Genomic DNA, 18,346 nt, shown 5'->3' with positions numbered 1-18,346 from the left:
TTTAAATTAAAAGTGCTAGGCAACTGCATAACAAAGGAACGAATTTAGTCTCAATTTACGGAAAGTGACGAATAATAGATTTCCTCCGCCCATCTGTTCCGTTTCTCCGCCTTTCCGGTGCCCGTCAAGGTCACACATTGGCAACGTTGCCAAAGTGAGGTCGCATGAAGTTAAGTAGGCCAGTGTTGTCTAGAAGAGAAATTTCCCTCGGCGCAGGGAAATTTTAGGTTCGTATTTTTATCCTGAAATTGTTATTTGGGAAATATTTTCTTGATGTTTTACGTATTTTTTTCATTTCACATCAATGCTTGTCCGTCCCCAACTTTATTCTGGTGGTAGAAATAGCATCTAAGATGGAAATTGTGCGCATACTAAAAGGGAAAATGCACCCCTAAATGATAGCAACACTGAGATACCTGTGGAGTGGAGTGGGATAGGTTTCAGAAAGTACAAACGTAACTGTAGCATGATGTTTTATTTATGTTGAACTGTAAATGATACTTGTTCAAGTAAACACTCTTTGAGGTAGTGTTAGCAAGTTCAGATAGTTGTTTTGTTTCATATATTGAAAGCGACACAACGGTGTAAAAAGGCATGGTAAGTTACTCGGGATGGAATTGTTACGATTTATGCTAATGTGTCATTGTTTCTGATTTAGGACTAGCACGAAAATAATTTGGGATTAATCAAATCCTCGGATATTACAATACAGTATACATTCGTAAAATATTACGCATACACTTACTTGATAAACGTTTCCGACATGTAATATTTTGAGTATGTATTCCGTCGTACACGTACATGCATAATAGAATGTTGGTGCATCAATTAACAGTCCGAAAAAAATTTAAGGACAATTAAAAATGTTCTACATTTGATTAGCTAAGCGTTTCAAATACTGTTAAATAATTAGTGATTACTTTATCCATAGTCAGAAAGCAGAAAAGTAAAGCAGAATGGTGATAGAAAGCTAGAATCGTTGATATTGTAAATAAACGAAACTTGTTTACTTGCTAGTGAATGGATCATTAACCAAACCCCAGTCGTCATCAAGGAGCAGAAAGTATCACTTTTATTTTCTTGTACACAATGACATTAAACGACAGGGTTTCAGTATGCAGATATTAAATGCCAGAATAAGAAAAATATCTAGATAAGGAATCTAAGGGTCATGTGAAGAAGTAAATATGAAAGTCGCTAATACCATCAAATGGTTGTCATAAAACCATACCATGCTGCGTTGATTATGTGTTTTGTGATTAATCCTTATTCAATGTTCAACTCTGTATTAAATTCTCATCAGTTTATATTGTAGAGTATATTGTATTCTTTAGATTCATTCTTACGGCTGTTATGTCTCACTGAATATCTTGTGTTGTTTCAAAATTCTAATTTAAAAGGAATATTTGATTATTTAATTATTATCAACTTTACAGAAATGCAATTTTACTTTCAATAATAATTCATATACCTTTGCATTTGTACTGTAAAATAGGGGATCAAATGTAGAAATAAATAGGCTACAAATTGCTAATTTTAAACATTGGCCATTTTGAGAAGTTTTTTTTTAGGTAACAGTTCGTTATATCGGAGACACATGAAAATCGGATATTTTGTGTTTTGCATGGTTCGTACTTACCAATTGTGTATTGCAGAACATAGTTCAAGGTGCCATTATCCTTTTTACACGAAAACAAACACAATTTTTCACATAGAGAGTAGTTTTTGTTATTCCTTTTTTCGCTTCGGTAACACACAATATGGTGGGCAGAGGTTGATTAGCGTTGTAGGTATGCAGTGTTTTCAACCTTCTTCACCGAAAAATACCTACTATCGTGTTCGTCACGTGTGCAAATTGTACATTATGCATGGGTAGCTGACCGATAGCCCCACAAACCATTGCCGATAAGGTTAGGTTAGGCAAACAGTTTAAAAAAAGGAGTTGGAAACACTAACAGGGGGTTACGTCATCAAATGTATGCAGTATCCGGTTCACATAGCGAAAGCAATGGCACTTGTGCGTCGGTGAGATATTCCTCTTGAAAAATACATGATTTCCCGGTGAAATAGATTCCACGATGAACATTGGAACTCTTAGAGAAACTTATTTCCGTAAGTAGTTTCTTCTGTAAAAATGAAGAAATGTGTCTCCGATATAACGAACTGTTACCTTTTTTCACATATATATTTATATTTTTGTGTTTTCAGTAGTTGCCTGACATTTTTTCCTTTATATTGATTAATGGATAATTTCACCTTCTACCATCATTACATCGTCACAAGAAAGTATGGAATTGGACAAATCTCTCTAATACATACTTCTAATAATCTTGCTTAAACCTTCAGTATCATTCCTAAGATTTATAGACATGAGTTGAGATACCAGTAATTACTTTGGTGTGTGTTGCAACCCTCCCCCCCAAATAATAATGGCTCAGATAAAACTTATTTCAATCATCCTTCTTTTTTTCTAATGATAGTAGTACTTCAAGATGATGTCTGGTATGTTGAGAATCAGTGTGCTGTGCCGTATCCAGAGGCAAGTTTTGTATTTTCTTTTTTTTTATGAATGCTGGTCTAAACAGGATTATGACCCACCCCCACTCCTCCCTTCTGCTACCTTTAGCATGCTGTCAGGCTATTATATTGCACATCAACTCTTTTGCTATTGCAATACAATTATTAAAAGCAACTGAAAAACTAAATCTTGATTGAGTGTGTGTAATTACTATTTCCAATAGAAAGAAGCTTATTTGTTTTACTGTTTTCTAGACTTAATTGTGAAATAATTTTTGCAGGCACGATATTTTCGAGAACAAGACATTGATGGTAAGTGTACATGGATATTTCAACTTTGTAAACATTTTAGAAAGTAGTAATTGAAATATAATAATCAAAGAAAATGATGTTATTTCTAGAATACATGGGAGTTCTCTCTCTAAGTTTTATTTTTAGTATTCTCAGATATTATATGTAGGCTATATGTGAGTACGACCATCCATTTTTGAGGTGGTTTTTATACAGAAATTAATAAATGGAACTGCATGTTTTGAACTTAGTGTTTCCGTATTCCAGGATTACATAATTCAGGTGTGTGTGTGCTTGCATATGTAATGTTGAGTTATTTTTTCTTTCTTCAGAATTTCGGGAATGTTTTTACCTATTTGCAAGGAATGGGCAAATTCGGACCTTGGATGAATTAACAATTATCATGCGATCTCTGGGGATGAGTCCAACAATTGCAGAACTGAAAAAGTACCTGAAGGATAAAGGTATGTAGCATTCAAAGTTGAATTTATGTGTAAAGTATTAAAAATCACTTCCAGCTCTTCTAAGAGTGTAATTTATATGTTGTTTTTTTTATCTATGAGAGCACAGGCTGAGTGATTTATCTTTTGCTAAAATAAATAAAAATAGTGTTACAACTATGAAACACATAATAAAAATAACAATGGATATTTACATTTTCAGGTGGAAAAATGTCTTTTGCTGATTTCCTGGATGTAATGCATGCACATAGTAGAGTTGAGGACCTGCCTCGAGAAGTTGTGGAAGCATTTCGTGCTGCAGATTTTGGTGGTCGTGGTGTAATACCAGCACGTCAATTAAGACACATGTTGCTTCGCTGGGGAGAAAAGCTGAGTACAAAAGAAGGTATGGCACATGCATAGATAGATGTAGTGTTTATATCTAACCCTACCACAAATGGTTATCAAGTCAAATTGGAAATTTAAATCCCAGGGTAGGTGATCTGCACCAGGAATTTTTTGGGCCCAATTTCCTTTTGTTTTATTGCGATTTCATCATGCTACCAATTCAATTTTTACATGGTTCGATTTCGATGTACGTCTGTTAACATGTACTACGAAGTTTTAGCGATTACTTAAGATTTTGTTCAACATATGCTTTCATGGTTAGGTTAGGTTCCCTTAGCATTGAAATAAAGTCCCTAAATACATTATACTAAGGTTCCAATTTACTTCTACACTCATTCCCACGTTTCTACGATATTTACTGTCACTTGTCGACGGAGAATATCTTGTCCATGAAAAGTGCGTAAGGTAATTTTCAAGTTGTTTTTTCAACATAAGTAACTCTTTCGAGTCCAAACAGTGCTCATTACTTTAAGGAAGTTTCAAATTTCGTGTGACAATGATTTCCAAAATTCTACGATAATTAGTTTTTGTGCTAGGAGAAATCATAAAACAATCTGAACCGTTACCATTTTTCGTCATTTCCCAGTTTCGGTGTGGCTGGGCATGTTGCTGACCACATCATCCCAACTATAGCCAAGATCAAGAATATGTGAAGCTTTATATCTCCACATCACCCCATATGCCTTCATGGCATGTGTGCACATGGACAAGGGGTGTTTTTATATTTTAACTTTACTTTGCGTACATGATCCATTATTATTTATGTGCCTTTTTGGATGTATATATTTCTTGGGGGTCATGAACCTCCCTTTTTTACCGTCCCCATCCACAAAAATCATAAGGAAAGGTCGTAATTCTGAAACTTACATAATTGGTGTTTTGTGGTACATGAACTCTTGCATTTTAGCATTATGCTCAACAAACCTCAATATGTGCACCACCAGTGGCATGGCAGGTGTCCAACAAAAATTAGCATTTAAGGTACACAGTCCGTCCAGTGGGAAAGGTAACTAATGAGAAATGAAAGATAAGACATTGTACACTGGTAGTTTACAATAACGTTTATTCAAAATAGACACCTTTTGAGTCAATACATGCACTGAAGCGGTTGTAGAACTTTGTGAAGCAGTCTTGGTACTCCTGTTTCGGAATTGCCTCCAAAATTGCGGTCGAAGCCTTTTGGATGTCTGAAATGGTGTCGAAATGCCTTCCTTTCAATGCCAATTTCAGTTTTGGAAATAGCCAGAAGTCGCATGGAGCTAAATCTGGAGAATATGGGGGGTGATTGAGCTCCACTATCCATATTTTGGCCAAAAACTCGCGTACCAACCTGCTCTTGTGCACGGGTGCATTGTCGTGCAACAGAGACCATGAGCCCTGTTCCCGATATTCGGGCTGAACTCTACGAATCCTGACTAATAAACGATGCAAAATACCCACGTAATACTCAGCATTCATAGTGTGACCGTCTGGAGTGAATTACTTTGGAATGTAAGAAAACCGTGAGCAGGGTTTTGATTTGGCTCTTCTGCATGCACACTTTCTTCGGTTTTGGAGAGCCTCGACCATCACGAAATCTTGCATACCACTTAAACACGTTCTTACGGCTCAATACCGTAAACAGTTTGAATCATTTGAAACGTCTCTGTTGCATTTTTACCCAATTTGAAACAGAATGTAACGTTGGCACATTGCTCAGTTTCCGACCGACGTTCAGCAGGTACTGTCAGTCACAAGATCCGTATGCGTAGACTGTCAACGTTAGTGCTTTGTAACTTTGCTGGAAGAAAGTCGAAATGTGTCTCGACGTAGTACATATACTTCTTCATAGATGGCACTGGTGGTTCCGTGGCAAAAAAATCAGTCACCTTTTCTACTGGACGGACTGTGTGACAAAGTCTACACTTGGTACTTCATAAAAATCCATAGGAAGGAGTAGATATGAAAAATTAAGGAAGCCCTTTTGCATTGCAACCCATCATCTGGAAAACTGCCAATGTGGCAATTTTGTGCATGCATGCTGTGGTATTTTCATAAAGCTGCATAAAACAAATAATATTTTGTATTTGATCATTGGGCTAGTTCATTCCTCTTTATTAAAAAATATTTTTCTTTTTTTTAGTTGACCAAATATTCAGGGAGGCAAACGTGTCTGCAAATGGCATGGTGAGGTATGAAGATTTTGTGAAGATAGCCTGTGCCCCAGTTCCAGACTACTATTGAAGCTTTGCATACTGTCTTTGTTACTTATTACATATTTATAATTGAATGCGTTGTATTTATATAAATTACCTTTTGTTGATTTTTTAGTGATATTTATAAAGCATAGCTGTACAGCTATAGTGTTGTAACAGAGTTTAAAATTACATCAATTTTCTCATTTGCATTCATTTAACTTCAATGTGATTGTTTGTTTTATGACTTTGTATTAATGGAAAACAATAGAGTAGTTGCAGGCATCTGTAGTTGGGCATTTAAATGTATTCAGTTATTCTTTTTATAATTAACTAGTGATTTGTAAAATTTGAGGTGAGAGGTTATGTAATGCATTGAAGCAGAGACTGTAACACAATACAAGTTCAAAGGCATTCCAATCAACTCCTAATGGACCAGTATTTTGTATGCAATTGTTGATACAATTTTGATAGCTTTTTTATGGTTTAAAAGGCAACCTTTTGATAAATATGAATTTCAAGTAATGAAATCAATTTGTTACTATGCATTATTACATTTGTATTACATATTTATAACCAGTATTATGAATAATTTGAATGGATAATAAACTTATGTTGAATATATTGAAATTTCATTTCTTCCATTCCACTGTTGGGATAATATAATTACATATTACAGAAGATATGCAATGCTAGAGAAATTAGCATATTTTACTGTAAATTTTTAACCACACTATTCTGAAAATTGTTAGCAGTTTAACATCAGTGTTAATATAAAACGTAAGCGAGTTACTAAAGATCTATTAATTTTGGTGGCCTCTGTCACCTTCGGAACTCGATCTTATACAGTGTGTCCAAAAAGTCACGCAACCCAGTGTTTACGACCGTATAACGGAATGAGAAGATACACTTTCTGCCAAGAGAATGCCCTGTATATTGGGAAAATTTAGAGAGACAAACATATGTAAGAACATGCATGTTTTAATAACAATTAAGCAAAGTGTTGCCAAAGTCGGACACTGTATTATCAACCACATTGTTTATTACCCTCAACATGAATCAGTGTTAAGATAGGCATAAACTTGATAATAAACTTATGTGACATGCCAACAGCATTTTTGTTGAACATATATTGAAAATATATTGTGCTGTTATTTTATTTTGTGTGGTGTTTAACAAAAATAGGCTAGAGGTGAACATCATTCAAGGTGCAGTGTAGTGATGTTCAGATAAAGTGGCATATTCTACAACTGTCCAACCTTATAAAATGTGCCACTTTATGTGAACAGAAGTGTACATCCCATTGAGCCGAACTGGTGTCAAATCAACATTTAGGGTTTAACAATTTATAAAATTCACCGACAACATATGGTAGGAGAGGTTAATGAAATAAGCATCATTCTGTATGTAACGACTGAGTCTTTATAAATTGTTCCTAATAAAAACAACAAAAGATAAAACATCAAGGATATACAAATATCAATAAAAATACATTCTAATGACTTCATTTGCTTTTAATTACCTATGTACACAAATGCACTATTTTCCTCCCAGTTTAGAAAACTGCACTGTTTTTAGCTTTGCCAATGTGTGACCCTAAAGGATCTTAGCCAATACAATTATTATTGATCTTGCATATTTCATTTGGATTTTAGAGTATAAAAATTATTACTTGTACACAAAGGCATTAATATTCAGTACAAAGAAGCAATACATGCTCCATTTGAATTTATTGGTATTCAAGCACTGCATTGAAACACTAAGTGTCTTAAAAACATATGCTTGTACTTATAAAAAACAACAACACCTGTTAACCATGATTACTGTTATACATTAATTTTTTTTGTATCAAATTTCAACTCGAAACATGGAAAAAATTTAAAAAAAAAACATGCTCCTTAAGTACCACTCATAGAGCGATACTAAAAGTAAATTTACACACACACACACACACGTGTGCAATCATATAAAATCTGTGCTGGCATGTACAAAAGGATGTTTGGCTACTATTCTCTTTTTAGAAAAAAAGAAGAAAAAAAAGCAACTATCACATTTCTTGTTTGGTTTCTCTATACACATAGGGGTCTATATACAATCTATGTACATCCTTATATTTATGGTTTCAATGGAGATGGCTGCTATTTATCTGCACATCAGTGAGATACTTCTGGGATGAAGTAGTCACAAAAGTTCACATCATCAATCTTCCAAACAGTACATGCCACTTACAAAAGTACAAATACCCTGCAAGTACACTTGCAGAGCAACTTAAAGCTTCAACATCTTGCCATATTGTCATTTCACCCTGCAAGAAACAAATATTTGCATAACAAATTAATATTTACCACAAAATGGTTTACTGTTTGGTGCATATATTGATAAATCCCTCAACAACCTTGCACAAATTCCTAATTTATAAAAATTCATGGTGAAAAATTTTGCTTTATTCCCTTTTAAATACTTCCTCGCAGTTTGCACAAATGTCACGAGCCGGAATAAATTGCTGTGTAATGAAAAATGCCAGCATTCACCGGGGTAGTCTTGATCAAGAGAGCAAAGCACAAAGTGTGTCGCGAGTGATAGTGTTAAGCCGGTCCGCTAAAGAGGTTTAGATGAACCCACCGAGGACACCGATGGACTGACACAGGGCTGCGTTGTGACTCAGCCAAAGAACCAGGAAAGAAACCAAGTACAGTGGTGACACTTTGAGTTTATCATTATCAGTGTAGAGTTATCTTACTGGCTCGTGCGTGGTCATCTCCCCACTTGCTTGTATAATGTCTTAAATATTGGTAGAGGGCGATAAATAGAGACACATATTTTTGGTAAATAAAAAAGCAAAATTTCGGTATAAAAACAGTCAATTTCGGGTTCAAAAGCGGTGAATAAAATAAAATATTGGTGTTATAGCAGTGAAAAATTGGATCAAAAGTGGTATATAAAAAGACATTTTGGTTTTAAAATTGTGAACATAATCCTAAATTTGATTTAAAAACTACATATATTTAACAGAATTAACATTTCACTTCTAATAGCCCATTTATGTAGTTATCCAAGTATTAAGTTTATTTCTGTGTAAAGGAGTCAATTTTTGTTTCTCCAATATTAACAGCAGAATTAATCAATTTTCCGGGAATTGCATAACTCGCAGGATAATTCAGACCTCAGAAGGTGCCGCGTCGGTGAATAAACCCTAAATTTCGTGTTTAAGAGTTAATTTCGCTTTTTGCAGTTCATTTCACATTATTTCGTGACAAAACATGGTCACAAAATGCATCTCACACCTTTCAAAAACATGAAAAATTAACACTACAATGTGTTTTATCAAATTTCGTTTTTTCGTCAAAAACGAAATATGCATGGCCTTAGCGATAAACTTAAATTATTTTGTTCCTCATATACATATTCTCTCCCAGCCAAGCAGTTTAAGCTGGCGAATGGCCTAAACGTAACACAATAAATGCAGCCAGTCATGATCACATTATTAATTCAAGGACAAATTCATAATTTAGGTTCAACATCATGTTTTTTGCTATTTTATAATCAATTGATAACTACAGTCCCCTAAAATTAAAATTAATTACATTCTTACTATGAACATTTCTTGTATTATTTTCTCGACAGAACATCAAGCATTTTTCAATTTACCATTTGACCACTAGAAGAAAATTTACATACCTGTCCAATAAAAGTAGAAAATCAAAGACTACGTCTTGAACATTGGCATTTGGCGCAAAAATGCTTGCATTACATCAAAGGTAGAAAAGCTGATTCCCACAGCAATAGGACCTTTGATCCAGTTCATAGTTAGTCCTTTGTACAGCCCATATCTAACACCCTCTTCCCTAGAAAAGTAAATTAGGAGTAAGCAGATAACAATTTATGCATTCAGCTGCTCTAATTTCATTTAAAAAATAAACCTAAAAGAAATTGCCTTGCTTAATTGGATTTAAATGGTCCAATATAAAATGTGCCATACAAAATTAAATTTTACTTTGAATAAAAATATGTGTGCATACAAATATACAATTTTCCTAATCAGCACCACAGAGGCATCACTATCTTTATCATCTTTTACAGTGTTCCTGCATATTGTTTTGCTTCATACAGAAATTTTAAAAAGGCAATGACAAGAGTGTTTCTTAGTGATCCAGAGTTTGACTTATGAACTTAATTTAATATGAAAAAAATAAAAATAAAGTAAGAATGAAATTTGTGCTTGAGAAAATGTGTGCATGTTCAATTGTAGCTACATTAAATAGGCCATGTCATAGCTATTGGTAAGCCATATGGGGCTAGTGCTGACAATATTGCCCCATGGTGCACACCAAACAAACGTTAGTGAGCCACAGTTATGTTCAATAAAAGAGCAAAAGTCCACACTAAGAAACCCGAATTTTGTATGACAATGAAAGGAAAGAGTAGCATAATCATAAATATTTACAATACTACTAAATTCCAATTCCAAAGGAGCAACACTTTGTACTAAGTGGCCATACCACAGAAAACACATCATCACATCTTTGCAAGATGATCTGGATTGTAAAGAGAAGTAGCCATTACTTGTTATGTTAAATCATGTGTAAGATGGTTCCATGTCTTATTGCATGTATAAAATAGAAGAAAATAAGAACTGGGTAGTATTATTTTGCAAAGACTTTTCCATTAAAACTGTTGTGTGTTATTACCATTCAGAATCTATTCATGTTACTCAACCCTATTATGAATAAATACATATTGCACTCTAAGAAGTCTCACAGCAGACTAGTATAGATTCATTGCTCACTGCAGAGCAAGTGAAGTGTTGCATGTGATTAGAGCCAGGAGGAATGTCACAGGGCATACAATAATGATGTTTATAACAATCCATAAAAATATGACTGAATGAAAACTATATATCCTGTTAACTTGGTCTGCCTCAGGAAAAAAGGATAAGATCATTCTTGAAAATGGATTTTCAACTGAATTTACGTAAAACACTTGTCAGTTTCTGGTAGAAATTCAAAATTGCAAAATTTCGCATGAGAAAAATAAGTTAACAGAGAGCCAAAACCACGAACAGTTGCAATAAAAAATCTTGCCTGACTTGAAATGTTCTGTATGCCAATCTGAATTCTAATATTTTTCCATTTCTCAGCTTTCTCACCTGTACACTTTCTTCAATGTTCCCCAAATAGAAGTGTAGATATTATCTTTTATTTTCGTTGTCTGCATCCTCCGTCTTACTATATCCAGTGGGTATGACGTGGTCTGGCCTAAAGCACCCGCAATGGCACCAAAAACTAAGCGTTCAAATGGATTCAATTTTTGTTCTAGAAAATAATCTGAAACAAACGTAGAGTATTTAGTTCAAAATGAAGCTTTCACATTTCTTCACATCAAGGCTTGGTCCATATATTCCATCATCATGAGCAAGAAATGCAGTATATCTAGGAAGTGTCCTGAATGATCAATTATAGAGTGTGTGAGAACAAGCATCTCACCTACATGACAAAATGGTGCATAAATTATCTAGACAATTAAAATAGTTGCTGTAATATTTAAGTTACAGTATGAAGTAGTAAAGAATCAGGCATTTACAAAATAATATTTCTTATGCACACAACCCATGCTTGGAAAGTTCTGGGACTGTCACTATAGAAAACTGAACCTGTAACTAACAGTCCTTTTTCCCATCTTCTATCCACATACCACTGCCAGAGTTTCTGTAGATTTTTGAAACAGGTGCTGTTCAGTTTATACTGGGTATAGAAACATGTTAGATCCAGAGAGAACCATAGTTGTGTGTGTCAAGAGGAGGTCCACCATATTGAATTTAACTCGGAAAATTTCAACTGGGAAGGGGGTGATGCAATATATCAAATTAAGCTAGATTTTCACGAGAAATTGAGATATGATTTGAAAGGCTTGGGTGCAAAACAATGTAAGTGACATTTTGGTAATTTTTGAGTTACAAAATAAAATGTGCCATCCTTCAATTTTTGAGTGAAATTGCTATGTCATACAATTTGTATTGGACTCAGTGAAGCCTTGTAAAATTGGTAAACGCAAAACTAAAACAATTTATCTACAGTATAGCTTCCAATAACCTTTTTTCTTAATGAACTCAGAAATGACCAAAATGTCACTTACCATGTTTTATACCCCCTTTCCATTTAAAATTTTTAAGTTGAATTTGATATGATGGACCTCCACTTGACACACACAACTATGATTCCCCTGGGCCTAATTTGTTTCTAGCATGACCAATTATACCCCGCATTAACTCCTCTACATTTTACAGGGGGTGTTAAGGGATTTTTGACTCACCCTGTAGATGACATCTCCCCCCCCCACCCCTCCCATCTTTGAATAAAACAAATGGAACAGCTCTGGTTTAACTCTTTTAGGGAACTTTTCTGACTTGCGAGAAGTGTATACTTAAAATATAATTTTAACACAGTTAGTAGAAGCAATATATGCTGCTGAATGAGTTAACAAATAAATAACAAAAATGGTTATAATGTTATACACCTCTGGAAGCTTTTATGAAAAGAAAAAAAAAGATCCAATTGAATATAGAAAAGCAATGAACAAACATTTGTAAAGGCCTCCAATGCAGAAACAAACAAGATGAAATTCCTGCACCATCTCAAGCATTAAAGTAATTTTTTATAAAAGTCCATCCACATCAATCATTCAGTCATGTGTTCCAAAAGGAAGAAGGAAAAGCTTTGAAAAGTTAAAATATGTAAGACCGTAATTATGCCAGCAGTTTTTGAATAGTTGTGAAATGGAGTTCCTTACACTAAAAGAACATGACTTCGGTGGGCAGGCTGTGTAACATCATGCATGAGTGAGAATATAGAAGTTTACATGGTTCTTGTTGGGAAACCTGATGATGAGAAACCTGTGGGAAGGCCACGACGAAGATGGAATGACTATATTAAGATGGACCTGAGTGAAATTGGTATGTATGGTCACAAGTAGATTGATCTTGCTGGGGATAGGGACGAATAAATAAAAGACTTATGTTGCTGCAGCAATAAACCTACATGTTTAGGAATGTCACAGAGAAAAAAAATATTCCGTTGAGTTTGGCTGTTTAAAAAATGCAGCATGCATTCACCCTTTCGTTTCTAATTTATATTTGGATATCCCTTTTTTAAAAAAGAATGTTATCTCCATTATCAAAGCAGTCAGCTTGAGATATTCATGTTAATATATCTTGTAGGAATATTCCCAGTACTTAAACTTAGAGTGAACCAAATGTACCAAGTCCCAAAGCTACAAGGCAATCAACGTAAATACAACAAACTAAAGAAGCACAATACAAACCCCTTTTCAGAGATACATTGCTCTCACTAATCTTATCACAGTTGCACATGTACTTTTGTGTAGCTGGGTCTAAAATACAAGAAAGGGGCAATAATTACAAGAAAGTACGGTTCTTTTTTTCAGTTGTGAAGTTTGATCATACCCAATACATCACATCAGATGTATAACTTAGAACTAAGCTGATAATTATACCTGTGTGTTAGTATTGGAGACAAGAGATGGAACAGATTAATCAATGCTTTATTGGTATCAGCAAATGTAGGCACATCAGTGTAGCAGTAAAACCAGAATAACTTTACTAATCTTGATGGCTTCCATTTAATGCAAAATTCTGTCATTTTGTTTTTGTTATTTTTATGAATATACTTCGTACATTTGACATCTGTCGTTATTTTTTTTGGTACAATTACAATTAACATATATTGCTTACACTTTGGTGCATGTAATGCTACAGCAGTATTTTGTAAAACTTTCAAACTCATCACCTAGTGTTGGCTGCGAACAATAATGCAATCAGATGAAAATTTCCAGGAAACTTATGCAAAATTAAATGAGTTTTCCTCCAGTTTTTCCAGAAGACAACTTTCTGATTTGAAATGGTTGCCATTGGGAATAACTGCTTTCATAACCTGAACATTTCAGATCAAGTTAAGCAAGGGGGATAAAATGCTCTAACAGCTTACCCTTGTGCAACTTCTTTAATGTTTCATAAGTACCAAAACTTGCTCCTGCATATGGAATGACACCCAGCAATGTAGGAGCTAATCCACGATACAAAGACTTTGGACCTTCTTCCCTCCATATTTTAATGAATACCTGTAAATGATACAATAGATATAATTATTATCTATTTATAGCATCATGATTAAGGCCTATTTATAGCATCATGTTTAAGGCCACTGCATCCTGCTTTATATGCTACTTGTTCAGCCATAGCAAAAGTACATGTAGTAGTTATCCCCTACTTTACTTGAAGCATTTAATGTGATGTGTAGTTTTGCAATTCAGGATTTTAGGTGACTTTAAGGGTGTTCTTGTTTTCATCCTCGAATGTTGTATTCTATGCCATATATGCAGGAACTTTACTTTTTGCAATCACAATAACTCCAAAAAATGTTAATCATTTCCCAATATAGTTTATAAGTGCATAAAATGATATGCAAATTGCATTTTGTATGCATACTGAGCTGTAAAATATTGTAATATTAGAATTTCGAGGGTCATCCAGAAAAAAAGGAACATTTTGGCATAAAACACAAATGACAAATGATGTGCAAAAAAAATATGGTACAGAAACTACATACCTTACTCTACTCTTCCACATATTCGCCACACCCATTCAAGCACTTATCAGAGCATGATACCAGTTTGTATATACCGTCATTGTACTTGGTTGCCACCAATGTATTCAACCATGCACTGACGGACCATGGCGAAGTGCTTTCAAAAATTTCTCAATTGCGACAGGTGATAAGTCACCTATTCAAAACCCGAAACCAAGTTCCAGGCCATGGAATGGCACCATACCGGATCACATTCCAAGCCAAAAAATGCCAAACATGCGAAAGATTCTGGCAACTGTCTTTTGGGACAGGAAAGGGTGCCTTATTCATTGATTTTCTGCCACAGGCAGCAACAATAAATGCTGAGGCCTGCTGTCAAACGCTTCAAAGGATCTGTTGTGTCATACAAAACAAATGGGGTGGTGAATACATTGGCAGCAACCAAATACAATGACAGTATCAACAAACTGGTATCATTCTATAATAAGTGCTTCAATGGATATGGCGAATATGTGGAAAAGTAGAGTAAGTGTACCATAAATTTTTTGTACACGTCATTTGTTGTTTGTGTTTTACACCAAAATATTCCTTTTTTTCTGAATGACCCTTTATGTGATTTATAGTATCCCTTGCAAAGTCCACATTTGGCACGTATTCTGTGAAAAATTCCATGAAAAATCATATATTTTTCTGTTGTAAGAGTCGAACACATAGAATAACATTCAGACAAAAGTAGTCACAATTGATATACATACTTACAGATATAGATTGATTGATTTGCTTTATTTTACTTCTCTTGTTGTGCCACTTTTGGTTAATTTGCAAAGATGGGGATGAGTGATGATATGATGAAATTGATGAATGGACTCACAATCAAACCCGGGACTCCTGGCATTGGAGCGTGATGTGCTAACCACTCCGCGACAGGTATAGAGAAAGTAATGTCATACTTCTTTCCTTGAACAAATTTCCAAGACACTTTTTAATCTAAGGTTGAGCTGCCCACCCCAGAAAATATCCTGTCTACATCCCTAGCAACTTATTACATTTTTTTAAAAATTGAGGGTTCCTACTGATGTGGAAAATCAGGGCAAGTTAGTGAATTTCATAAAAACTATTCAAAATTCTGGAAAGAGTATGGGCATATTAAATATAGTTCTGTTTGCAGAAAACGTGTACCTTTTACATACAGTAAAAACTCGTTAATCCGGACTAACTGGGGGATAAGTTGACCAGTTTAATTCAAGTCCGGATTAACTTAAATAACCTAAAAGAACAGTAGAGAGTGCATAAATACTCCGTTTATAACAACAAAACACATTTATTATTCAATGCAATACATATTTTAAAGGGCATAGGCCTAAATACACTATATAGTAGAGTACAAAGTCTGCGGGAAAGAGAATTTCATCAGTGGTTGACTGCCGTTTCTTTGGGAAGTTCTCTTGTTGACTTCTAGCCACAATTAAAACCTTCCATTCTGCTCCCCCCCCCCCCCGGTCCAGATTAAGCGAAGTCCAGCTTATTGGGGTCTGGATTAACGAGGTTTTACTGTATTTGTAAACATTATTTTTAGCTATATATTTATGAACTACTTTAACCATTTATCATTAATATTGCTGCTGACAGATGGATAGTTAACCATTATGAATCTGAAAATTTGTGATGAGCAGCCTTGAGCAGATTAGTGTTAATTTTCTTTTGGAAGAAGACACAACAAAGAATGATGTGATTGCAATTTACCTGGAGAAGAGAATTCCAACACATATTACTTTTGTTTTTAACCAGTTGGGAACTTCATGCACACTTTTTAAAACCCTTTTGCACAATTTGTAGTTTGTACTAAACTTGAAGAATTTGAAAAGTGTTTAATGCAGAAGTAATAATAATTTATAGAGTTTTAAGAAATTCAGGATAGTGTGGGAAGTTATTTCAAAATATCTGGAAAAGTCATGAAATTTGCATTGGCAAATTGTATGGGAACCCTGAATTAATTAAATTCCTTTTGTACAGAAAGATTGAAAAGTGAAGTGGTGATGAGTACACAGAGAAATTAGTGATATGTATAATGGCAAAATAAAAAAATGCACCACATAAAACTTTTAATGTGGCTAAGCTGTGAAATAGCTTTGGCTAGCTGTTGCAAAGTAGTACAATAGTGATTATTGAATGATAACATCACTGTCATCCAATAATCACTATCACCTGATCCCTAAATTTTATATATTTTTGTCAGTATTTGAAAACAGTTCAGTGGTTTCTACCTGTGTCAAACTGCAATACTGGTCCTTATTTGTCACAGCCATTCGTGCTCTGGCCATATCCAAAGGATAGGTCATGGTTGTAGAGGTGATTCCAGCCAAAGAACCAGCCACAAACCTCTTCCATGGTTGAGTTCTGGAACAAGACAAGATAATTTATACAAGAACAAAATGTAAAAGAAATTCTGCTACATATATTTAGCCTGTCCACTTACCAACCAAAACCACCTAAATTTTCAAAATCCTGAAAAACAATAACATTCTGAAAATTAGTAAAAATCACAGCGTAAACAGAGTTCAAACCATGGTTTTCCGCAAATTTTCACAAACTACTTAAAAAGTTATAAATTCATTGTATGTTGTAAGTTTGTGCACCATACTATTCACATCTATACAAATTGTAAACTAACTCATTGACAAGTCTTAAAACCAGGGGGATTATTGCAAGAGCAACACAAACATTTCATCTGTTCTTGCCCTGAGCAAGATCATTCGCAACTTGAGCATCCTTACCAATTTCTTGTGTGTCCATCTTAATTAATATTGTCCGCAAACGCATTAAATATTATGTTTCTTAGGAAGATCCAGTCTTTCCTTCAGTTTTAAAAAAAATAATATTGCTATCACCTCTGTCTCAAGTTCACAAGAATTTGACTGAAAATGGTTGCTGTATTTACAATCTGTCTGTGTAAGTCATTTTCATCAATGAAAGTATGCATGTGCTAAATGGATTAGTCTAGTGGCAAAATAGGTGACAGCTACAAGTGAAACACTGATGGGAAGCAGGTTGTGTGAAAATCATCTGCTGCCAACAGAAATTGAAGTTTCAAACATAGTAATCATAGTATAAAGCATATAATAACAAAAACCGAATTCAAACAAATGAAATACTCATCTGGAACCCATGACATACTTTAGTGTATGTTTTTCTATCTATTTTAGCTTGTGCCTTTGGATTCATTCACCAGGCATGTCTTCTATGGACAGTACTATTAATTGAAATTTCTTTGAAAGTGTCATCATTTTTGTTGTTGGCACCCATCACATAAATGTAATAATAATATAATAATAGTAGAAAATAGGAATTTATGCCAGCAACGAAACAGGTTTTAATCTTCCTATTTCACAGTGGCTTTAGAGAGGAAGAGGATCATGTGAACTGTCCAATATATTGAAATACCTAATGTTTCCTCAGCTATTTCCAGCCAGTCTTTGCATACCAGCAAAAAACATAAAAAATAACAATAATGACAGTACACACAGAAACAGATATACATGTAAATTTGTTTTCCTTATTGTTAAAAACAAACACAGAGATAGATAAATGGGAACAATAAGACATAGAGTGGATGAAGATGCAACTACAAGCACCCATGCTATGGCTTGAACCCAGGATGCTTGGTTTTGCCACATGCTACACTACCAACAGACCCCAATGTAAAGTAACTTGTCAGAATTGAAATAACTAAGGTGTAAAGAAAATATAATAAGGGTGCATTACAATTAACCAAAAGGAACATGTTACGATATTTGTCATGCTATCTTGGGTAATTCCATGATGATACATGCCATTGAATGAAAGCTGTAAATCAAGATTTGAGCTCATATTTAAGGCGTGTGGGACTTACTCACGATGATATAATAAAAGTACTTAA

The 18,346-nt window shown here is 34.5% G+C and overlaps 2 protein-coding genes across 9 annotated transcripts in view; one reads left to right on the top strand and one right to left on the bottom strand.

The window, feature by feature from the left end:
* The first annotated feature begins 408 nt into the window (after positions 1 to 408).
* Positions 409 to 6,452, top strand: LOC146000221 (calmodulin-like protein 4). The gene is made up of 5 exons (XM_083137624.1): positions 409 to 597; positions 2,799 to 2,829; positions 3,141 to 3,272; positions 3,472 to 3,654; positions 5,779 to 6,452. Exons 1-5 carry the CDS (start codon positions 595 to 597, stop codon positions 5,877 to 5,879), a joined length of 450 nt encoding a protein of 149 aa, XP_082993750.1. The 5' UTR covers positions 409 to 594; the 3' UTR covers positions 5,880 to 6,452.
* Positions 6,453 to 7,860: 1,408 nt separating this feature from the next.
* The window catches only part of DPCoAC (dephosphocoenzyme A carrier), a 60,748-nt gene continuing 50,262 nt past the window's right edge, over positions 7,861 to 18,346 (bottom strand). For 5 of the 8 annotated variants that reach the window (XM_083137577.1, XM_083137563.1, XM_083137552.1 and 2 more), the window contains 6 exons: positions 16,695 to 16,827; positions 13,831 to 13,963; positions 13,148 to 13,216; positions 10,977 to 11,154; positions 9,509 to 9,675; positions 7,861 to 8,135 (listed from right to left, as the gene is read on the bottom strand). In XM_083137577.1, the coding sequence (XP_082993703.1) occupies positions 9,537 to 9,675; positions 10,977 to 11,154; positions 13,148 to 13,216; positions 13,831 to 13,963; positions 16,695 to 16,827 (652 nt within the window). In that variant the 3' untranslated portion in view covers positions 7,861 to 8,135; positions 9,509 to 9,536. The remainder of the gene's footprint in view (positions 8,136 to 9,508; positions 9,676 to 10,976; positions 11,155 to 13,147; positions 13,217 to 13,830; positions 13,964 to 16,694; positions 16,828 to 18,346) is intronic. The other 3 variants (XM_083137596.1, XM_083137604.1, XM_083137612.1) reach the window with 3 other exon arrangements.

Source organism: Lepisma saccharinum, chromosome 1 (genome assembly GCF_977018435.1).
Source record: "Lepisma saccharinum chromosome 1, izLepSacc3.1, whole genome shotgun sequence".
NCBI lineage: Eukaryota > Metazoa > Arthropoda > Insecta > Zygentoma > Lepismatidae > Lepisma > Lepisma saccharinum.
The sequence above is the reverse complement of the archived record's forward strand: the minus strand, read 5'-3'. Positions and strand labels throughout refer to the sequence as shown.

Coding starts and splice junctions, on each gene's coding strand:
- LOC146000221 (XM_083137624.1), top strand. Junction 2,830..3,140: donor TCGAGAACAAGACATTGATG/GTAAGTGTACAT, acceptor TTCTTTCTTCAG/AATTTCGGGAATGTTTTTAC. Junction 3,273..3,471: donor AAAGTACCTGAAGGATAAAG/GTATGTAGCATT, acceptor TTACATTTTCAG/GTGGAAAAATGTCTTTTGCT.